Source organism: Globicephala melas, chromosome 9 (assembly GCF_963455315.2).
Source record: "Globicephala melas chromosome 9, mGloMel1.2, whole genome shotgun sequence".
Classification (NCBI taxonomy): Eukaryota; Metazoa; Chordata; class Mammalia; order Artiodactyla; family Delphinidae; genus Globicephala; species Globicephala melas.
In genome coordinates this window covers 80,448,321-80,473,559 of record NC_083322.1, presented here as the reverse complement: position 1 = coordinate 80,473,559, position 25,239 = coordinate 80,448,321, and the positions used below count along the sequence as shown (strand labels likewise).

The following is a 25,239-nucleotide window of genomic DNA, read 5'->3' as shown; positions in this document are numbered from 1 at the left end:
CCTCTTTATTGTTGAAGAAACTGTGGCTTAGACCTTATATAGCTAAAAATCGCACAATAGGAAACAACCAAACCAAACTCTTTCTGGCACCTTGGTTGGCAATTCTATTTATTAGAGTATGCCACTTCTAAACATCACGGCTTTGACTTGCTTCGTGGCTCAAAAAATAATTTTAGATTGAATACTAGACAACAAAATATCCTATTGGAGTCAGAAGCACATTATAAGCTGAGAATCAATAATTCTCATGAGCAAATGGTAACTAGGGTTTCTATTTAGAGTATTTTCTGCTTTATCTTCGCACTGGTTTACACTGTATTTTCTTTTCTTCATCATATTTTGTAATAATTTGTTTAAAAGTAGCATTTATAATATCCAGCTGGTGTCAAGTGGATAATTAGATATATAATTTTTTAGGAACACTTACATTGGGCATTCCCTATTTTGGCTTTGAAAATGCAATTAATACTACTATTACCTGCAGTTTTCTATTTTTTTACTAAATAAATTCTAGCTGAAAAACATAAAAGAAAATAAATCCCAGTAAGAAAGAGAAATGGCAATCATCATCTTGCTTCAAGAAAAGCCAGGACTTAATTGTTTTTTTACCATAAATCTTACAGGCTTCTTGAATGTTAAAAACTGACTGGAAGTGTGCAAAGGAAAGAGCATATTTTGGAATACAGCTGAGACTATTTCCTCAGTGGAACAGTTTTATTAGTGGAAGCCCTAAAGTATCTTTGAGTTCTCTTTAACTTTACTTCATCATCTTCCATCAAAACATTACTTTACTCAAGAAGATTCAGGAACCTGTGCCTAGCCATTTTTGGAAAAGGGAAGGAAGAAAGGAAACTAATTTAATATATGAAATCCTAAAATAAAAGAAAGAATTAAGATCCATGGTTCTTCAGAGTCCCAGAGAAATTGTAGACCTATTCTTTAAGATAGGAGGTGGAGGGAGATAGCCAGGGGAAAAAATGAAAGAAAATAAAAGATAAAGGAGTTCAAAAGATTAGATTATAAACCAATATAAGTTGGCAAAGAAGCTGCCAGAACATAGAGAAAACTGGGAGATACAAAAAAGATAATTTAGCGAAGAAAACAACAAAACATGGATGCAGGTGAAAAGACCGTCATTCCAGACAGGCTTCAGAAAATCATGCCAAATAAAATGTAACTGAATAAAGATGTATTTTTTAAAAACTGTAATAGAGAAGATACCAGTTATGGAAAACAGAAAAGGAGGCCCAACTTACACTAAGTAATATTCTTGAAAAAGAGATCATGAAAAAACTTTATGCAGAAATATTCAAAACTATGCTGGAAGTAAACATCTACATCTCTGAAATGAAATTACAACTTTAGTAAGAAGACATCAAACCATCAACAATCAGATGCATCATTCCTAGCTCAACTTCAAGAACAAAGAATATATCATTAGAGAATCAGTGAAAAAAATCAAGTCAATTCAGGATGGAAACCAGGGGCTAAAACTGGAACAGCTTTAGAGTTCTCGACAGCCACTAAAAATGACAGACTGTGCAGATGACTGTGAAGCAATACCCCAAAATTTTGAGTGGGAAAAATGCCTACTTAGCCAAGGTTTTCTTCAAGTCCAAAATGAAATACTCAGATATTCTCTAACACATAAGAACTCAGAAATTAAAGCATCTCACAGCTCTTCTTGATCAAACTACTTCACAACAAAATCCACTCAATCAAATTATGAATTTAAAGAGAAAACAAAAACAAAAAAATAAGGTGAGTAATGGAGGATCCAGAACCAGGATTAACAATGTGGAAACTACGGTTACACAACATAAGACAAATCTTTATGTAAAAGTAATAATTTAATAAGATTTGGGGATGTATGAAGAAAGTGAGAGAACACAGAAACATGTTAACTTATTCAAAATAGAACACACTCTCTGGTGATAAGTTTGTACATTCTATTATATGACTGTATCTATGAATTTTGTATGTATATCATGAAAAAAATACATGGAAAAAAGGTATAAACAGATAAATTGAACATCATGAGACTCACTAAATATAAACAAGGAATAAACGTAGTTGTGGAGATTAGGGGAGATTTTAATTTTTCTTTTGTAGCTATCTATATCATTTTAATTTTTAATTAATGATATTAAAATATTTTTACAAAAACAAGGTATTATAATTTTAGAAGAAAAGTGATTGAGTAAGCCTGTTTATTGCTGTTATTGCTATTTTGGTATTAACTAAACCCAACTAGATTTTTTTGAGACTCTGGCTGCTTATTATAATTTTCTTTTCTACATCAAATCTATTTACACTCAATCTCTTTTTTTCCCAAGCTTTAGAACTGCATTTAGACTCATCACTTTTATTTTCATAATTAATAAGCCCTCCAGTTAGTGTTGGTCAAGCTTTCTTCAGTTTTAACACCCATGAGAGAGAGATCATATTCCACTCAGTCACACTGGCTCACTACAGAAGGATTCTCAATGTCTTGACTTCACCCCCATAGGACATCACTGAGAACCTTGAGGGGAGAATATAATAGAGAACTTTGAAAAACAGGATTCTAGGTGATTCTTATAAGATCCGCAGGAGAACTGTCCACATGGTGGTGAAACATTATAACAAAGTAAAGCAGTTTTTGCAATGTGGTAATTTTATAATTTTTGGAATCTAATAATTTAGTTAACGTATAATATATGCCATGGCACACAATGCTACAATTCCACGATAGCTGATTTTCTACAACATTCAGCAATTACAAGCTCTCTTGATTACCTTTTCTCTCAGATCATAATATGCCTTCTAACAAAGCAGAAGCAGGCACTTTGAAATTGCTATGTTACACCCGAATTCATACAAAACCTCACATTTTGTATCACTAATTTTGACTAAAAGTAATGTTTTGCTCTTTTTTTAATCTAGTTGTTACTTGCTCTGCCTGGATTTTTATTGTTGCTGCTACATAGACACATTTTTTCATGGGCGGTTTGAGAAAAGCTGCACATTACTTTCTAAATTCAGGTATGTGTTACTTAAACTACTCAGTTTTTATATTTGCCTGACTTACTGGTTTAAAATTCTTACAACTCGTCCATCTTATTTGGTCTCCAAAACGTTTGTGTCAGAAGGATATACAAAGCTACATTTCCCACTATCTTATAAAATTGTGTATTGATTTTTTAAAAAGTCTCACCATTCTCTTCTATCGAATTGACAGTCGAAAATCCTACTTAACTATTATGTATGTGTTGGACCACTACAATTCTGTAAAACAAATTTGTGAATTCCCTAGGACAGTAGAATGGACTCTGTGATTCATAATTTGGTTAATATTTTCAAGATTATTCTGCCTGTGGGATGTCAGTGGTTTGAACAAAGACAGTGGTTATGAAGCTGAAGAGAAATGAATGGTTGCATGATACATACGGAGCTGGAACTGACAGAATTTACATGTGGATTATATGAGGGGTTATGGCACAGGGAGAAATTAAGGATTACTCCTTAATGTTGGCTAGATGAACTGGGAGAAGGTGATCTCATCCGTGATGGGGAAATTAACAGATCATCAGGATACTGGGGGAGGGAGGAATGGAAACACTTGCTCATCTGGCCATGTTAGCACCATGCAGGTGAGACAGCTAAATGGAAACAGCAAGTGGTCAGTTACTTAAACGAACCTAGAGCTCAGAAAAGACATTTGGGTGGAATCCTATTTAATTTCAAAGCAATGGATGAGGTGTCCTGGGAGAAAGTATGTGCATTAAAGACAAGAGGGCTAAGACTGTGCCCTAAATTTAGGTAATATTAGAGCTACAGTACAGAAAAAAGTACTAAAAAGGAGATTGAGAAGGACTAAATGGTGAGAAAATAGGAAAATGGGGTTTCCTGAAAACTAACAGAAGAAACTTGTGTTTGAAGAAAGGGGAAATAGGAAATGGTACATTAAAAACATAGGAAAAGACCAGGTACAAAGATAAACAAAAAATGTCCATAAGACTTGATGACCTGGAGGTAAATGCAACTACTAAGAACAATTTCACCACGGATGAATTTTGCAGTCAGATTGGAGTGGGCTGGCCACTGGGTGAAGGTGAAGATGAAGAGATGGTGTAGGTCTACATCTCTTTTGAGGTTTGCAGAATAAGACAGCAAGGAAATGTGGCAACACTAAAAGAGATAGCAAACATTTTTTTTTAATGATAGAAGATATGGGAGCCAGTTTGTATGTTGATGACAAAGTAAAAGGAAAACAAAAAGGTTGACTAACTAGAGAGAGAGGATAGCATGGGAAAAACTCCACTGACAGACTGGCTTGGAAGGTTAGAAGATGACCAAAGGCATGAACTTTAAAGAACTAGCGATTTTGCATAAAAGGAGGAATTGGCTATTCCCCTCAATTCCCATAGCATTTTTATCATATGTAATTAGGTCCAGCACTCAAGTCTAGTTACATACTTTTTTAAATTTGTAGATGAATATTCTCTAGGTTTTCTTGTCTTTTTTTTTCTTTAACGTATAAGTTTAAATCGGAGACCTCTTAAAAATGTCTTCCATCTACTTAGAGAATTTTTTTTTTTTTTTTTTTTTTGCGGTACGCGGGCCTCTCACTGTTGTGGCCTCTCCCGTTGCGGAGCACAGGCTCCAGACGCGCAGGTTCAGCGGCCATGGCTCACAGGCCCAGCCGCTCCACGGCACGTGTGATCTTCCCGGACCGGGGCACGAACCCGCGTCCCCTGCATCGGCAGGCGGACTCTCAACCACTGCGCCACCAGGGAAGCCCAAGACTTCTTTTTTCTGACTAAGCTTTTGATTGCAATATCCACACTCTCAACATTATCCAGACTGTTGTTTCAACAACTTTCCTATATTCTGGACATATAATATCCCTCTACTGAAATTAGTGTACTAAGCCCTCAGTTCTCATGGTCAATTCTCCTAGGTATCTCCCAAAGTCAAAATGTATCCTACTAGTGACTAAACCCCATGACCTACATTAATTGCCTGCATCTTACACTTTGTTGCTTTATTTTAAAGCTCCAAGTTTCATCACTATGGTGTCAATCCTTTAGGAAAAAAGCTCTCCAGGCCAGTTCTTCAATTGCTAAAACATTCTCTTTCCCATAGCAATAGGAACAAAGCCATTAACATATCTATAATTCCATCAAGTTGAAATTATTCCAACATCTAATGTTATTCTGAAGATAAAAATTATCTCTGAGAATAGAGTTATTGCCCCAGGGCTCGGTCCTAAAGGATCTACAGTAAATAGAAATACGTATTAGTGTCTGTACTCCCTGAAGATCTCTTTAGATACAGCTGTTTTGTTTTGATTTGTTTCTGCAAAGATCTTCCAGGGCTGTTTTAGGCACCGAGTAAACCAGAACTTCATACAGACATAAACACAAACATCGATAAGAACAAAAAATTTTGTTAGTCTCATGCTGAGTACTTGTCACTTCCAAATGTAGTCATTCTTCATCAATGCAGTCTTAATACATAAATGGAATGTAAGTAAAATGGGTTTAAGTCAATTCAAAAAGCATTCATCCAATGCCTATTATGTGCAATGTATATTTTCCTCCTTAAGAAGGTATAACCAGCTACACTTAATCATTAAAAAGCAACATGTCAACTTCTCAAAAGAAATAAATGTGGGAGATAGCATCTCCTCTATTAAAATTATCATTTTTTAAGACCTTTCAAAGTGCTAAGTATATTCCCATAAACTATCTCACTTAATTTCAAAAAACTTTTTGGAAATACAAATGTATGAGGTCTTCCAATAGAAGCCTTCCAGGCTGAACATGAGCTATGACAATGCAGGATTAAAGCTGAAAAATTATCAGAAATCTATTTTCATGCATTCATTTGCTGGAAGCTGACTGACTGTTTCCTTAAAAAGGGAAAAAAGCATAAACAAGTGTTCACAGGGACACTAGTGAAATGAGGATAAGGTAAAAAATAAGTCTCCTCACAGACTCCTAAGGAAAGGTGCTTCTGCCTTCTTTGGGAGAAGAATTAAATAAATGAGAATATGAGAACTAGCTTCAGAGTCTGGTGATTAAAACTGTCTAGGGTTGTAATTTTTGTTAATGGGTTGTATGGGTTCCTTATACATTTTGGAGATTAACCCCTTATCAGATACATGGTTGCCTTGCACTCTGTTGATTGTTCCCTCTGCTGTGCAGAAGCTTTTTAGTTTTATATAGTGCCACTTGTTTCTTTTTGGTTTTGTTGCCTATGCTTTGGTATCATATCCATAAAATCATTGCCAAGAACAATGTCATGAAACTTTTCCTCTATGTTTTGGTCTAGAAGTCTTAGAGTTTCAGGTTTTACCTTTAAGTCTTTAATCCATCACACAACCAACAAGCATTGGCAAGGATGTAGAGAAACTGGAACTCTTGCACACTGTTGGTGAGAAACCAAAATGGTGTAGCCGCTACACAAAACAGTATGGTTTCTCGAGAAAGTTAAGACTAGAACTGCTGTATAATCCAGCAATCCCACTTCTGGATATATATCCAAAAGACTTAAAATCAGGATCTGGAAGAAATATTATTAACACTCCCATTTTCATTGTACCCTTATTCACAGTAGCTAAGATGTGCAGACAAGCTAAATGTCCATCTACAGATGAATGGATATTAAAAAATGTGGTATATACATATAACACGCTATGGTTCAGACTCTAAAAAGTAGATGCTTCTACAATACAATATGCATGGACTTCAAGGACATTAAGCTAAGTGAAATAAGGCAGACACAGAAGGACAAATACTGCATGATTCCACTTACATGAGTTACCTAAAATAGTCAATAAAATCAAAGACTGGATGGTGGTTACCAGGGGCTGGGGAGGAGGGAGAAATGAGAGTTAGTAATCAACAGGCATAAAATTTCAACTAAGCAACACAAGATAAATAGCTGTGGAGATCTACTGTACAACATTGTACTTGTAGTCAATAATAATGTATTGTACACTTTGTTAAGAGGGTAGGTCTCATGTTGTGTTCTTATCACAATGAAATGTTTTTAAAGAAAAATAAATTTAATATTTTGTTCACTGTGGATTTTCTTACGAACTTTGACTTTTTTAAATAGTACATTAAAATATGATTTATCTAGTTTGAAAAAAAATCTATGGCTGGAAATAGGGTCATTCACCCTTCTTTCTGCACAGACTACACTATGACTCAAGTTCAAGTGCTTTGCAGTTTGGGATGCACCCGTTGACAGCAGCCTGAGCAGAGTGGTATTCTTTCACTGGAGCAACGACAGCAAATCGAGCACCACAGTCACGGGATTCTCATGGCAGATACTTGCTGGACTACGCAAACAGCCATCTAGGGACTTGTGTCAACCTGTGTGTGAACACCTGGGACATACCACAAGGTTTCTAGAAAATATCTTCCTTCGTAGGGAAATAGGGCAAGCACAGAGCATCTTACAAAAATAATTATGCTGGTGGAGACTACAGAACTAAGAGTTTTTACATAAACTGATATTCAAAAGACTGTTATTTTTCTAAAATTGTATTGCAAGTTAGTGGCAAAGCCAACATTTGAAGTATAGATTTGCATAACTCCAAGCCCAGTGTTCTGTAACTATGTCACAGCTATGGGCAAATATATTCAGACTTTTAAAAAGTACAGTTTAAACCAAGTTTTTTTTTTATTATTTCTCCAGTGAAATTGACAATAAATGTTTAGAATAAAAATAGATACCTCAGCACTACAAGTAACTATTTTTAGTTTAAAAATTACTTATAGGCTACTGCATTGTACTATTATGTCTATTATGCATTGTACTAGGCTACAGTTTTTTTAGTAATGCTTTAACCAAAGTTCTTATCCCCAGGAAGTTTACATTTTAGTGCTGAAAAAATGTGGAAAAAGGAAAATTATACAGGGAGTACGTACTTGAATATGAATATATACTGGACATTAGAGGGCCATATAAAACAGACAACAAATCCAAGATTGGTGGATCAAAGCCAAAAGGAAATTGGGGAGAGATGAGAGAGATTTCTAGGCAGAGATTATCAAAAGGTCTGAGGATGAAGGAAAGAATATTGTCTTAGGGAACCATCAAATAATTTACTCTGTTTGGGACTCAGAATTTCAGCAGAACGGTAATAGCTGCTGGGGAAATATTCCAGTAGAAATGTATGAAAAATAAGATGGGGCCAGATCATGAAGGGCCTGTATATCATTTATGCTAAATGGAAAGTAACTGAAGATTTTTAAATAAGGAAATGAAGTGGACAGAAGTTTATAGAGCAAATCTTTGTAAACTATGCAGTAATTTTTAATGCTTATACATTTTTCTTCATCTTTTTAGTTCTTTTGTGGTTGAGACATTTTTAATATAGTAAACCCCACCTTAATGCAAATAAGTGGTGTCCAAAAATTTTAATTAAATGTAGCTCAAGTTATAGAGAGGTTAATGAAATACCTAAGTTCAAAAGCTCTCTTGTGACAACTACAATTTGATACCTGCAGATGGCAATAAATAACTCTAGCTTAAATATCAATGAGGTATTGATATTTGTGTGTTCTTCATGGCTACAATTTTTAGAATATTGGCAGCAATTCCTGGAATCTCCCACTAATTTAACAATGTTTTCATCAGCTCAATACCAGGACACTGAGGCAGCAGATTAGACTTGAAAAACATAAAGACCCCATCCACCTCCCCATTTCCCAAGTTAGAGATGCCTGCCCTTTCTAACTCCTCTCGACCTTCCTGAGAGCGGGACAAAAAAAGAAAGAAAGAAATTTACCCAGATCCAATTAGATCTAAGTTTGCATTATCCCAGGACATGCTGTCATGATGTCTTACTTAGGGAGTTCTAATGTATCATCATGTGCTATCATGTGACTTTCGTTTTAAAAGAAATAATACTGAGAACAGGAAGATCATTAGAACATATTAAACATTATTAAAAATAAAACCAAGATTATTGGCTAGGTAATTACTGGATAAATATTTTGCTTCTTCTTTTATTCAACATAAGAAACAAAAGAGAGGGGTTATCATCCAGGATAATTAATAATTTAAAGCCCACGGTTACTATTTTCTACTCTGCTATCTTATAATGCTCTTACCATGGGCATTTATATGTATGTGTAAGCAAAAAGAATATGGTACCATGAATTTGCCTGGCTCTTTTCTACTAAAATGGTTTCCCACAATTTGAGGGTAAATCAGTTTTGCATTGTGGTTCCTTTTCATCTATCTTGATGATGAGGAGAAACTGACAAAACTCTTTAAAAAAAGTAGTAGTAAAAAATTGATTGTTTCTCTACATAAGAACTGTTGCATAATATGTAAGCTCTTGATTCCAAAAGGACAATTCAACCAAATGTAGAAACTAAGAAAGACTAAATCCAGCTAGAGACTAAAATCATTTTGATAATCTATTAAATTCATTCATTCATTAAGACAATGCTGCTCCCCCTTACTTTTTTTTTTTTAATTTTAAGAGTTTATTTGAGCAAAAATCAATTTGAATCAGGCAGCATCCAATCTATCAGATAGAAAGGAGCTCTGAGGAACTGTACAAAATGAAAGACTTTTACAGCAGAAGAGAGTGGGGAAAAGGAAATTGTACTAGGCAAAAAAGGCAGGTTGGTTATTGCAAGGTTACTGTCCTTGAGAGGATGGCAGGGGTCTATCAGGCAGATTCCTAACTAGGGCTCATCAGGTAATTCCTGACCAATTGGTTTAAGATTCCATTTCTAGGAGAGTTGAAACTGTAAGTTAAGTCATGGTTTGGTGATGTGGGGCTTAGCATATGAGTCTCCATTTGGGGTTGATTGTCTTTTTTTTTTTTTTCCTTAGCAATAGTTCTGCCTTTTCCAGACTGTCACATAGTTAGAATCATATCGTATGTAGTCTTTTCAGATTGGCTTCTTTAATTTAGTAATATGCATTTTAGGTTCCTCCACGTGTTTTCATGGCTTGATAGATCATTTCTTTTTAGTGCCGAATAATATTCCATTGTCTGTAAGTACTCCCCACTTGTTATTCCTAAAAAGCCAGCACTTCTGTATCCTGAACCTGCACAATTATAATTTAGAATAGTGTTTCTGTTTATATATTGTAACCAAAATAAAGACAGTATGATTTCATAGTTCCCATAGTCACAACTGTTTGTGCTGCAATCAACAGAGGTGATGTTATTTCATGAAATGATTAGGATAGGTGAAATAATAAAATATAGAATGCCAGTGCCTATTAATTTAACTCATATAAACACAAAATTCTACATAGTACAACTTTTAAAGCAACATTTCAAAATATGATTTGAGTAAGGTAATTTTTTAAAAATATATGTATATCATTAAAACTCAATTAGGAGAATTAAATTAGCCTGATTAACACTCAATAACATTCAACTTCACTAGAAAAATTCCCACCATCTAATTTAGTTTCTCTGTGAAGCTGGAGCTAAAAAAGGCTCCCTAAATGTTTTATTTACTGCCCAATTTCTAGACTGTCTGTACTCAGCATTCACAATAACAAGCTGATGCTAATAAGCCATACATAAAGATCCTACTTATTAAAATACAAATTAGGCACCCCTTATGTTTATACATGTGTACGTACAATTAATATTGCAGGCTTAGTTGGAAACAAAATTGCTTTAGTTAACCAACCATTGCAATGCAATCAAGAGATTTCAAAAGCAACTGGAAAAGATCTGTTCAGTAGAAATAATAGCAATTATTTTATGCAGAACAATGAATTTTCCAAGCTCCTTTTTCCTTCTCCCACCTGCCCTTAATAAAATAATTTGTCCATCATAAGTGACATGAGAGGTGCCCTTTAATGCCAGTAAGTTGCATGCAGACCTGAAAGGCAGCTGGTAGACGCAGCTTATTTACAAATATTGGTTTGAACTTGTAAATGCATGACCGCATAAATCTTGATCCATTTAAAGTGTATGCCCTTTGTTCCCTCAATTGTACATCCAATTGGGAATTGAGTGGAGCTGAGGGAGAGTGTGAATTACAGGAGCCCTTTCTTGTTGCCAGCATTTTAGTATTTTGCCTTTTGTTCTTATTGTTCTTGAGATTTCTCTACACTACAGAGTACAGAATGTTAATCAACATTTTGCCTAAGTAATGTTAATGAAACTTCCCTACTTATACTAGAGGGAAGAATCGGCATATTATATTTCATTTTGAAATGCTAATGTACCTTTTAGGAAATTATTTCTGCCTTCTAAATCATCCTAGTGTTAAATTATTAAAGGGTGGCATTAAAGAAGTATTGCACTGATGCATAGTTAAATGCCTTAGAAGATAAAAGGCTTATAAAGTTTAAAACAAGGACCTTTTGGAGTATGGCAGCATTTAACTTCAAATTAAACATTTTTAAATGTTTGGTTAAGATATTGACAAAATTTCTGATTGTTTTGTATGTAATCACAAAATAAAGAGACATTTAATGTTGATGATTTCTAATTTCCAACCATGCATGAATTTGATTTTTATTATGGTCTTGAAGGATGTGTTTAACCTTATTGTATGTATATGAACTGAATCATCATCTAGTTTATCAGAAAAGAAACGAGGAAAAAGGGAAAAAGGGTTGCTTATTTTTGCACTATTTACTTATTTGAATTTGAAGGCAATCTTCTTTCAGGTTCTATTCTTCAAATATAAAATCACTACTATCTCAACTGTCTATCACCTATGGTATTTCAAAGGGAAGTGCTATTGTAAAGGCTTTAGGGAAAATATCAATTGTCAACATGCAAACTGTGACAGATATGTGTCCTGTGAACATCATTTACAGTCCATCAAGAAGGGTACTGGGGAAATGAGTTGACAGGGCTCTAAAGTTCTCTAATTTGTTTTCCCTTTAACAGTCTCTTCTAATGTCAATCAGTACATTCACAAGTCCTAAATAAATTGTGAGGTGACCTAAGGGGAAATATAAAACAGAATTTGTTCAAGAATTCTCCCACATGGTGACGACTATTTGCTAAGAACTCCTAACATTTACTGGGTAAACAATGTATTTTCTATTTAACCATAGAAGATCTAGTAATGGTATCTGTGTCATTGTGGAACTGATTTGTCCTCTTGCATGACTTTTCCTAGCAATACTTCTGTTTGGATATAGGCACTGAGAGAACAGATAAAAGGAGTTACGTTTCAAGGTAAATTTTTACACATTTTGACATCCGACAAATATGAACACTGCTTAAAATTGTTGGTGCATCACAATTTAATTAGCTTCTTTTTTTCTTTCTTACCCTTACAATTGATGATGGTTTGGATTCAGTAAAATAGAGTAATGGCTAGCACACACTGAGAGTTGCTGTGTCATCTACAGTGGTCACCCATTACTTTTGTAAGGAAAAATAAATCACTGCCAAAATGTTAACTTCGTGTTAATGAGCCAATATATCTGGGAAAGGAAACTTTATATACTACATTCCTATTTGTAAAGTTACTTTTAACACATCATTTCTCCCTAGAAAGCTGGAAAAGACATACAACCAATAAATGACTACATGAAATATTACCAAATTCCCTTAATGCAAGAAAAGCTTTTTGAAACAGCAATAGAATCTATATACTATGCAATCTGATTTGATGAACTTAATGATTTTTTGGATTCTCAGAAGTACTCAGGATTTAAACTAAAACAGCACCAATGTATATACCAAGACTAGGCAAAATACAACATCTAACTTCACAACTATTATGCCTTTACACTGCTTTTACTATGCCACCTCTAAGATGGAGAAGAAAAGTAAATGTCACTAATTATTAGTTCTCGAATGGATATTTATTGGGATAAATTACTTTGGCTGTTTTTGGTCTATTCAAGACACACAAAAAAATGCAGGTTTACTTTCCTTACATCTAACAGCAACAAACTGCACTGTAAAATCTTCACTGGATGAGCTTAAAATTTGTCCTCTATACTCAGAAAGGTTGTGTTTTTAACTTCATCACTGATTTTTTCTTTATATATTATGGATGACATATTGATCTTTCTTAATGTACCTATAACAAACAATTGTGGATTAAGCCAGCACCTACATGATACCAACAAAGCAAGCAATATGATCAATTCAGGTGAAAGAATCAAACTGACAGTCAAATAGAGTCTCAACTGAGTAGACTAAGAGTTTACTTAAGAAATATAAATTTGTGGAAAAGACAGTAAAAATAAATAATATCAGAATCATCAAGCATGAAATACTATTTAACTGTTATCCTATATTATTAGTGAATGAAGTATCATTTTCTATATTTTCCTTTGATAGACAATAAAATCACATAAACACGAAGTAAAAGTGTCAACTCCTAAACCTCAGTTTAGTTTCTATTGAGCCACAACTTTCTTACCTTCAAATCTGAGATGTCTTGCAAAACATTCAAAGACAATTGAACAGTATTATCAAGCTGTCACTCAAACACTAATCGTATTTTAAATGGGGCGAGGGGGGTTAACAACCCCCAAATGAGCTGTCTGGAATTTTTCTTTGATCAGAAACTAAAGAACTGTTGGTGGGAATGTAAATTGATACAGCCACTATGGAGAACAGTATGGAGGTTCCTCAAAAAACTAAAAATAGAACTACCATACGACCCAGCAATCCCACTACTGGGCATATACCCTGAGAAAACCATAATTCAAAAAGAGTCATGTACCACAACGTTCACTACAGCTCTATTTACAATAGCCAGGACATGGAAGCAACCTAAGTGTCCATCAACAGATGAATGGATAAAGAAGATGTGGCACGTATATACAATGGAATACTATTGAGCCATAAAAAGAAACAAAATTGAGTTATTTGTATTGAGGTGGATGGACCTAGAGTCTGTCATACACAGTGAAGTAAGTCAGAAAGAGAAAAACAAATATTGTATGCTGACATATATATATAGAATCTAAAAAAAAAAGGTTCTAAAGAACCTAGGGACAGGACAGGAAGAAAGACGCAGACATACAGAATGGACTTGAGGACACAGGGTGGGGGAAGGGTAAGCTGGGACGAAGTGAGAGAGTGGCATGGACATATATACACTACCAAACGTAAAATAGATAGCTAGTGGGAAGCATCTGCGTAGCACAGGGAGATCAGCTCGGTGCTTTGTGACCACCTAGAGGGATGGGATAGGGAGGGTGGGAGGGAGACACAGGAGGGAGGAGATATGGGGATATATGCATACATACAGCTGATTCACTTTGTTATACAGCAGAAACACAACACTGTAAAGCAATTATACTCCAATAAAGATGTTAAAAAAAAAAAAGAAACTAAAGAGATTTTCACTATAAATGATACAATTGAAATATGTAACAGAAGTATTTTAACTATTAAGATCAGGCTTCTTCATTGTGTACCATGGATGCAAGAAGATATAACAGATAGCTAGAGACGAGATGGAGGGAGGGAGGAAGGAAGGAAGGAGGGAAGGAACTCATCACAAGAAGAATTTCTGCAATTTGTATAATTAGCCCAGTGACTCTTGGAGCACAAAAGCAGTTTATCAAAAAAATAGGTGCAGAAGTTAATATCAGCTGACGTTTCTAAAAGCAGGCCAGAGCAGACGAAGGATAACTTCTAACTAATGTGGAACAAGTTAAATTTTAAGAGGTTTTAATGCATCTGTTCTAACTTTAATTGCATTGCCCACTGTCAAAGTGACTACAATATGCATGTCACTTCTTAAAAACTGTCACTTGTTTTTCAACTAGTATATTCATAATACCTATAAAGATTATTCAAATGATATAATTTAATGTTATTTTTCTGTTATTAATTTTATAAATACCTTTGAGTATGAGAATATTTCAAGGTATTTTTTTTAAAGCAACGAAGTACAGCTAGCTGTTTTTGGTCCCATAATACCTTAAGAGTCCATCACTAAAAAAAATATTTTAAATGAAATCATAATTATCCAAACACAAAACATCGATGTACTTATTAAATCAAGTGGTTAAAAAGGGTCCTTACTGCAAAATCCTCCCTCCACTGGTGGGCTGCTTGAACTTTCTCGGCTTCCAAAGCCAGGCGCTGAAAAGAAAACAAGAAATCTTAGAATTCAAATGACGACATGAATACATAATTGTTATATAGTGCTTGGGTTTTCAAATCAATTATTAAGACACATAAAAAAGAAGAGATTCCTTATTTGTGATTCATAAATTCTAAATCATTTAATACTTTAATTTACTGAAGTTGATACATATATATTTACTCTTCAGTAATATAAATAGCATAGTATTCTTGAATACCATTAAGTTTACTGCCTCTGCCATCACTGGCAGTAGTGTCCACTTCCAGTGCTTTCTATCAATGACTAACATTTCATTTGGTTTTTTTTTAAAAAAGCTTTGATCACTATATTAATCCTAGTAGAATATTGCTTTTCATAAATACCCTTATAGCATATATTTCTATATAACTGGAAATGAAATAACAATGAGAATCAATAAATATGTGCTAAGTGCTGTATAGCCACCTTCTTAATAGCATTTTTAGTTTTTTACCAAAAGCCACAAAAATGTAATAATTTTCTCCTTGCTGAAGTACATTCTTAAGAGTTTATTCAAATACCCATGAGTAACAAACAATCATAATCCACACATCTGAAAAGGCTTTATTTCCCCTTCACTCTTATATGCCAAAGTCGTTGGAGAATTCTAGCCTGACCTATTTTCCTTTAGCACTTTTAAAATGTTATTCCGTTAGGTTCAGCTGGAGATGAAATGCCTATTGTCAGCCTGCTAATGACTTTTTGTGGATAAATTCTTTTTTTTCCCCCTTGTCTAATAGTTTTTAGAGTTTTCTCTTTGTATTTTCCAGTGTTATTATCATATTCTCCGTGTGCTAAACTTTCACAAGACACAGTAACATTTAGTGATTAAGAACAGATTTGACACCTGACTGCCTGGGTTTAAATACCAACCCTGCTGCATACCAGCTGTGCAAACTTCGGAAAAGTTAAGTCTCTGCTCCCCTTTTCTAATAGGAATAATGTCAAAATCTGCCTCATGGGTTGTTGAAAGGATTAAATGAGATACTATATATAAAGTGCTTAGAACAGTGCCTGGCAGACAGTAAGCAAATATACATGTCAGCTATCTAACTATGAAGGACAATTAAGATTCCATTTGTACACTGTGTCCCTTGAGTACTGAGTTCACCTGTAGCCTGCCCCCCACACAGCTAGGAGACAGGCAAAATGGGACAAGTATATCAGTAAATATAATAAATGTATTAAACTCATTTATTAGGAGATAGAAATGATCAGGTTAGGTTTTAGAAAAGTATAATCTCATAGTGGTTTGTTGATTCACGTTTTTGATCTTTCACTATGAACTATACTTCAGTGTGTGCTCTTGATGTGGAAGTCTTGCCCACACTGGGAATGGAAACATCCCTTTCAACTAGTTTTATATTAGTGTATTGGTTTTTATTCCCTCTTCTTTAACATTATAATCATTTTTCTAAACTCTTACATAGGTTTTACCAATGACTAAAAAATACTGCCTAGTGGGAAATCTCAAGTTAAGAACCCCTAAACTAAATCAATTTAAAGGAAAAATTCTCCAGTGTGCTTAAATGACAATGGTTTCAGTTTATCAACTACTAGACAGCAAGGGAACATAAAAGAAGCTAGTAAATGTAAGATATTGTAGCAGGGAGAGCAACCCAGAAAAGGTTCTCTATCCCTACAAGGTCAAAAACCTAAACAGAGAAAAACCAAGGGAAAAATGTATACATCTCAGTAATATTTATCACAATATTTTTGGAAACTTAAATTCTGTGTGAAAATGTTGCAAAAAAGTGAATAAAATGGCAAAACAAATGGAAATGGAAGCCATTTCTTTATAGGAAAACTTTAGTAGGGAAGATAGAAAAAGAAAAGACAGATGAGAAAATAACACAAAGGCATATTCTTGACAAAATTCAGAACATAAGTCTTCCCTCATTTTTAACAGGCCACATAAGAACAACTAAATTGTTCATATGTATGGGGCCAATAATAAAATTAAGCATTTTGTGAATTTAAACAAAATGCTGGGTAAAATATAAATAAGTTAAATATTTTTTTAGATTAAGAAATATTAGAACTCTAAAATGTGTTGAAGAGGGATATTAACATGTTTTCCTCACGAGACACACAGAAGTAGGCTGCCACCCAACAAACAAAACACATTGGGGGGCATTCACCCACAACGCCATACATGGTTTGCAAGACACCAGCTCTAACTCAACCATGCTGTTCTCTACTCTGGAGAGCAGGAGAAGGTATAACTTAATGATCTGACTCAGAATCACATGGCTTATAATATGAACTTAATCCATGTTTAATAAGCCAGAGTGACAGTAATCATCACAGTTAATTATTTCTAGAAAAAAGAAGTTAAAGAGGGATGAACAATGGTCACAAACTATCAGACAATTCTCCTAGGGGGAGGAGAGTCCAAATCATCTTTATTTCTAATATATATAAACACTAATTTTATCAAGTAAATGATATTTATTGCAAGATTCTGAGATAGTTTTAGAAACCTAAAGACCTGTAGTTATGTATAAGAAAAAAAAAGTGTATTTTAAAAGGTTAGTTTAGAGTTGGAAAGTTGCTAAATATTATATATCCCCAGCTTGGAAGTCTAGGGATACATAATCATGAAAATGCACTACTATTATCTTTTTTTTTCATGAAGAAATTAGTAATTTTTTTTTTTTTTACCTAGCAGATTTCACGACAAACCAAAATACAGAACTTTAGAGACTCAGCCTACCTCGGGGAGTGATACAAATAGTTGCTGATGGTGCTTTTTCTTGTGGCAAAAGACCAGCTAGTCATGACTCATAGAAAACTGACATGTCTTCTGGACACTGCAAGTCCCTAATTAACTTCTATTCTAGTCAAGTGATATTTTATTTTTAAAGCCAATGACCTACCGTTAAATGCCACAGGCAAATTGTGTTAAGACTGATAAAATTCCTACCTAATAAAATGTGAATATTTGCTCAGTAGGACATTCCTGTTTCCATAGTTAGCTATAGATATATAAAAATAGACCCACAGCAATAAGCAACTTCAGAAAAAGAAAATGTATCTTTTCTCATTTAATTCATAGTACAGTTTAATATAGTATCAAACATTAAAACCAGGCGGAGAATCAGATAGAAACAAAAAACCCAGTTCAGCATAAATACCTACAAGAGAAAATTGAAAATTCTGCTCATATTAAGGTAAGTGAGAAAGTTTCATTAAACGGCTTTATTATAAATGAAACAGCACACGTATATATGAAAATCCTTTGGGTATGGAATGATAAGTATATATACAATGTCATAAAGGTAATAATAATATGTACATCCCTACCTACCTACTGGTTTGAGCATTTAAAATAAAAACTCATTTTAAAGACTTTTAAGGACTCACAAGTTTAACGAAATGGACTTGAACATAATAAGCCTTCCAACTCCAAAGCTTATTCTTATTCCACAAGACCAATCTTTAGTTCCCACTAAACCCATCAAAGTGTTAACATCACTTGGCATTCATAGAATACATGAAGACATAGTAGTATCAAAATAAAAAACACTGGTAGAAAACTATTTCAGATTAATGGAAAATTTCCCAGTAATTTTTAGAATTTTCTAAAGGCAAATTCTAAAAACAGCACATCATGTCGTAGGTCAATTTGGAAACTATCTTTATATAAGTCTTGCCCTCAAATCCTGAGAGAATGCTGCTATTCAGAGAAAAAGCTCTTGATATGCAGTGATCTGCAAGGAAAAAAAGAAAAACAAAAAAGAAAGAAATAGATAATGGGAGAGGTTTTATCAGATCAGAGAAAGATCAGCTCCCTTGAAGGCCTATTCATTCTCAACCTTCACCTTTTTGTCATCTTTATCTCTTCCACTAGCGTTGCATCTGGCAAGTGATATGAAAGTTTAATAAAAGCAGTATAACTGTACAGTATAAAAAGAAATAATTCTATCATTCTCCTTAACAATACTTAAATGTATTTTTTTCTTGGAAATAAGAGTATTTTCCAAACCTGTAAATAACTTGCTTCCTAGACTGTATGTTTATTGCAGATGAAACATAAAGTTCTCTGAAACATTTAATTACAAAGAATTTTCTTTTGATAGTTTTGAAAGTAAACCTTCAGAGATCATATGACAGTTCCATTAAACTCCAACAATGTTGGTACTTATATTAATAATATCAAGAATTGAAATACCATTCAAAGAAACATCTCTAATTCAAAACAATTTCTTTGGCTAGTGTATGTCAAGATTTTTCAGACTTACCAGTAAAATATGTGTGTGTTACATGATTAATGTTCAAATAGTTAACACCCAATAAGGATGAACAAATTATTGTATTATGCCTCTGTTGACAAGTTTTCCCTAACCTCATCAAATGCTCTTAACATATCAAAATAATCAGGATAATCATGTGAATGGTCTAACAATATCTATTGAAAATAGCAAACTTACGTCAAAGAACAGACTTCTATGTTCTGAAGAAAAGTGTACAGGTGCCATGAATAACTTTGGAGTATAGCTAAAATAAGCATGCGCTTTTGAATCAGACACATCTCGTTTACAATTTTGGTGCTGCTATTCACTAACTATAGGATGTAGGCAATGGACTTAACATTTTTCAGCATTTAACAATAATATTTATTTGATATATTTTCTATTGGTATGCTCAAAACCATATATCAAAGTTTTACTTCCATGTGAATCTTACAAACACAAATACCTAGAACAGAATATGTTAAAACTGTACTCACTGATGACCACTTCAATAGGTACATAAGTGAGTGAAATGAATGAAAACGTCTTAATGGCCCCTAAATTTTCACTGTATTTTGCTCTGCAAGAAAGCTCTTATCTATGGAACTATAGGGTGGGCCAAAAGCAAATGCAATTTAGGGAATATAGCAGTTTAATACAGTAGTCAATAAAATGAGTTACTCAGTTTATTTCATTTTATTTTTACTACAAATAAAATGAGAAAGGAGAGGAGATCATTATGTTCTGCTTTCTCACCTTATTTCCTGAAATACTAAAAAAAAAAAAAAAAAAAGGTTGAGGTGTCGCATTTCTTTTGCATTTCTTAAGGTGATAGAAAACTTGAAGACCTCAATAGAAAAGATAACATCATAACCCCATGAATATTTAGTATAATGTTCCATCTAAAAGGTAAAAATACTCTTTTCTTTCTAATAACTTTCACCAAATAATGGGAAACAATGCAAAATGTTCACTTAAATTCACATAAAACAACGTATAAACAATGTTTCTTTAAATTCATATAAATATATATACCCAGCAGAATTCTACCAAAGCCTTCTAACAACTTGTTATATCCTAGTGAACAAGGAGTTTAGTATAAAAATCTTCACGTGTAGAGAAATTGCTTTATACTTTTTTAAAAATCACACCTGCTATACTTATGTATTGTTTAAAACGTTTTTATAAAGGAACATTATTGGTACTTTGAAAAAGATCTATTGGCTAAAGAAGCCAGGCCGGAAGCTGGGATTTGAGAAAAGTTATAAAAATTGAATAGGCTAAGAAGGATGAGTTTTACCTTTGCCATGTTTTGACACCTGATGACTGTGATCGCTGTAGGTAAATATACATCCTGACTGGGAGGAGAAGAAGTACAGTGTGCATTTGCTCTTATTCAACAGACATTTACTTAGCACTTGCTACGTAGAAGTGTTTAGGAAAAACTACAGGACTCAGTTCCTGCTTCTAAAGGGAACTGCCACACATTCATATACCATATATCATATCCTATATAACACACACTCTCACACACACTTAACATCATAGGATCAGTGTTCGACAGATGCTTTCTTAACAGTTACAATATACATTTGTTCGTTTTAGTTTAGTTACAGTGGAATCAGTGACATGGTGAATAAATTTTTTAAAATATTGCTTTTATCAAGAATGGCAATGTCTCAAAAATAAAGAACAGGAAGGATTCTAAAAAGAATGAGTACTGCTAGCCGATGACAAGTTTTAGCCTTAGGTCTTTTTATTTGTTTGGTTTGGGAGGAGATTAAAATCACTGAAAAGTAGAGAAACAAACAATCTGGAATTCATCACCCAGAATTCACTTTTATCTTTAATTAAAATTGTCTTTAAAACTTTTAATGTGAAAAATAAAATGGTACAAATAACCTTGAAGTTCACCTTATTCATCCCTTGACCAATTTCCCTACCCACAGCAATCACTATAAATGAATTTGTCTGTATCCTCCGGCATTGTGCGGCACGCATTTTTTTAAATTATGTGAACGTTTTCTGATACTGATGTTGTTGATTCTTCTTTCTAACAGGCTGCATGCAGGTTGAATACTGAAGAGAAACTCCACCGGCTTCATGGGGGGAATGATTTGTCTAAAGTGAAACCTATCACACTTGCAAGTGATGGTTTAGATTGGACAAGAGATTTGGTTAATGTCAATGAGTTTCGAGAAATGGTTTGCTGGTGGTTTTGGAAAGTAAAGATAATGCACGGAGGAGGGAAGAACCCTCAGGGAAACAAAGCTGGAACCATCTCTAAGCCCCCTTTTCAGCACCAAAAGCCTATGCATTTATTGCATCCTTATCATCAGAACACAGAACAGGCTTTATTTGTAAACATAGTCCTACCTGTTCCATCTCTCCATCAAGAGACCATCATTCTGTTCTCATAGGCGCTTCTTATGCAGTTTGAAAGATGCTAAATCAACACTTAAGCAAGGCAACTTATCCAAAGACATGACAATCCCCTTTCAATATGGTTCTATGGTTTAGCAAGCCCACTCTTACACAGATGACTAAATTCTGTTTTTATGTTTTACTTATGCTTGCCTAAAGCATACTTTTGCAGACTTTCTGCTTTTAATGACATGAAACATGAGCACATAATTATAATCTTTCTTTTCTTCAAATCATTTTCACTTTTCTAGCAGGGTAGTCCCAAATTGATTCCAAGACAAAGAAAACGTGTTTTTTAAAAAATAAAATCCAATTTTACTTTAGAAAAATATATTCCAATGACTTGAGGAATTCTACCAAACTCGGAAAAATAACTTAGCATCAGTTCATCTACTTGAGTTTATGGAGGGGTTAAAAAAAAGGACTTTGCCTTTTTGAGCATTGCTTCTCAAGTGAAACAGAAAAGACTACATAACATATAACTTTTAATACATATTTTGATTAAAATTATTTGTAGACTGACCAAGTAGAAATAAAGTATGTAATCTTGCTATTTATGTCTACTCAAATATTTTAACACTTCTGTATGTACTGGAACCGTAACATAAGTAGAGGATTATCAAGATTAATAGCAAAACATCAATTTTTGACTATATTAAGCAAATCATATAGAAATCTTATACTGTACTCATATGGTACAATGTAAGGTTACAGATTATTTCTTTTAGATGGCCTATCATTTTCCTACAATTGATTTCATTCCAGGTTATATGAAATAAAAATTTTATAATACAAATACTATTCTTCTTTCTAGTGTAAGATTTAAGGGCGTATAATATATGCAAAACATACAAATAAAAGTTGCTGAAATCAAGCCAGTCATCATTTATTCTCCTATTTGTGGCCCAGTGAAAATTAAATCTTTTGGAACATGGCTTCTGGATCTTGTTGTACAGATTTCAGCCTGGATCTGCCATATTCAGGAAATGCTTTTGAAATTAACCACAAAGCTTCAAGTCTAATATTCAGAGATGTAATTAGCTCCAAATAAATTGGCAGACTCTTGGAATACATAAGCCAGGTAAAGGAGATGTCATCTGGTAAGAACAGCAAAACCCCTCTTATCAGTAGTGAAAGTAAATTAATACACAACTCGCAATTATCACTACCTTTTTCTTGGCTCTACAGGACCAACACTAAACTAAAAGACTGTTGAACTGAATATAATTTCTACATCAGCTCTACACTTTGACACCTGAGAAGAATCACCAGATAAGCCTGTTTAAATCACCTGGACCACATACAAACCCACTCAACCCCATGACCATCCAAAGATTCTGATTCTATACTTGGTATCATTCCTAGAAATCTACATGCTTAATATAATACACCTTTTCCATGAACTAAACTTTGAAAACACTCCTCTAGAGGGTAATATTTTTAGCTATATTAGACATATGGATTTAATTACTCTTTGAAAAACACCGTTCAAAATAGAAGCACAATTTGATAGACAGAAACAAAAATAACCCACTAGTGCCCTATCCTTACACTAGCCTGACTCCCATCATGCAATTTATCTCTCTCCATCTTCTTCTGTTTTTTTCTCTTCCTTCCTGCTCCCTCATTGCCTTTTCCCTCTCCCCTCTCTCTCTCACACACACTTTCAATAAACTACTAAATGCGGGTTCATTAGGCACAGGACACAGTTCTTTCATGTCTGTACACATCCAGGATTTCACACAATGTGTGGCAGAGAGCTGACGCTCAATTGCTGTGTGTAGCAATGTATAAGTAATCATTTTCAAACCCTGTCAAGGTTTTATCTCAGTTCTATCAAGATTTATAACTAGGTTCACTTACATTATCACCATTCATTATCATGATACTTTGAGAGGGCACAAAACTTGTTCCCACATGACAAGCGTATTCCTGAATCAATACATCACTACCTAATTCTTAAAAATGGCTGGATTAATTCATCACCACCTGATCCTTAAAATTTAGTAGAATTTAGCTGTGAATGTGATAGGGATCCAGACTAATCCACGTAATTCCACTCTGGGATTCTAGAACTAATCTATCGATATAATCAGTTGCCTTATTCTTTAAATGTCGAATACCAATGCAGGTTCAGAAATCCAAGAACCACATCCACAATGGCCACCCGGGTCCATTTTGGCTGCCTGAACCAGAGTTCCTCCATTCTGATTCTTAAATGATTTTAATTTTGTCATCACTCTTCCCTCTGAATTAATCCTACAACCAGTCACCATTTGGGAGACAATTCCCCATGGGTCTCTCATGTTTCTGCACCACATGTGAACAGAGGCAGGGACAGCCTCTGCTCTGGATTATTTCCTCAAGAATGTTTGTGTGTCTCCCTGCAGGGCAGACGACAGATTTATTTGTTGCTCAGGAAAATAAAAATAATCCTGTGGCGTAAAATTTAGGCAGGCTTGCTGGTAGGCGCCCTTTACAAGAGTGGGGTTTCCCAAGTTCAGGGTTCAGTGTTCCTCAGCTGTGACACAAGCTCATGTCATAGGCATTGTCCGCCTGGGCTACTCAGTATGGCCCCCTAGACTTGATGGTCAGGAGTTACCCATGGGAACACAAAGCCCATGCTGCCTCCTGTGTGGGGACATATAAGTCCATTGTGTGCAACTCACGGAGGCTCCTGAACCAGTGTTGGTGGTTGGCTAGCTTGTTAGCTTGCACGAAGGGTAAAATCTCAGATCCTTCCCACGACTTGATATACCATATCTGGTTGAGCCTGCTTCCATAAAAATGTTCACTGGTCCATCTCCATATCTTCAAACTTTCACCATCAAATAACTGATGTAATCTTTATTTTGTCTTCAGTTCTTTCCTGAGCCTGCATTTTGCACCCTTCTCAAAGTGTGTCTAGACCAGCAGGGGCAGAATCACCTGGGAAAAGGTTAGACACCCATATTCTTAGATCCCATCCCAGACCTACTGAATAGAAGCTCTGGGGGTGGGTCCTATCAATCTATGTTTTAACAAGACCTTCCTGTGATTCTAATATGAACTAAAGTTTGAGAAGCACTGTTCTAAAATAAAAATGCATAGCATTGTTCAAGTAGAACAATGCTATTACCTTAACAGCAAGCTCTTGAAGCTGTGGGAAATAAAATGAGAACAAACTATTTGTCCTAAAGCCCTCTTTTTGAAAAAACAAACCTTGTAAATCAGACATACTGGAGATGATTCAGAAGTCTAAATATTCCCTTGTATATATGTGCCACATCTTCTTTATGCACAATGTATCTGTATCTTTAGCCATGGTCTAAAATTACCTTCTCTTACAATTTTTTTCTTTGAAATATATTATTGAAACACACTGCCTTAATCTGCCTTAATTTATGGTCTTTACGGTTCTCTCCTTCCTTCCTCCCCTTCTTCCTTCCCTTCTTTCTTGTATACAGGTTACTAAGTGGGTTAAACTTGCTTAGTTCTTATAAGCCCACTACTCACAATTT

At 34.5% G+C, this 25,239-nt stretch overlaps 1 protein-coding gene across 2 annotated transcripts in view; it reads right to left on the bottom strand.

Moving 5' to 3' along the window:
* The window catches only part of CACNA2D1 (calcium voltage-gated channel auxiliary subunit alpha2delta 1), a 515,558-nt gene that overhangs the window by 229,736 nt on the left and 260,583 nt on the right, over positions 1-25,239 (bottom strand). For both annotated transcript variants that reach the window (XM_060304737.1, XM_060304738.1), the window contains exon 5: positions 14,999-15,058. In XM_060304737.1, coding sequence (XP_060160720.1) covers positions 14,999-15,058 — 60 coding nt within the window. The remainder of the gene's footprint in view (positions 1-14,998; positions 15,059-25,239) is intronic.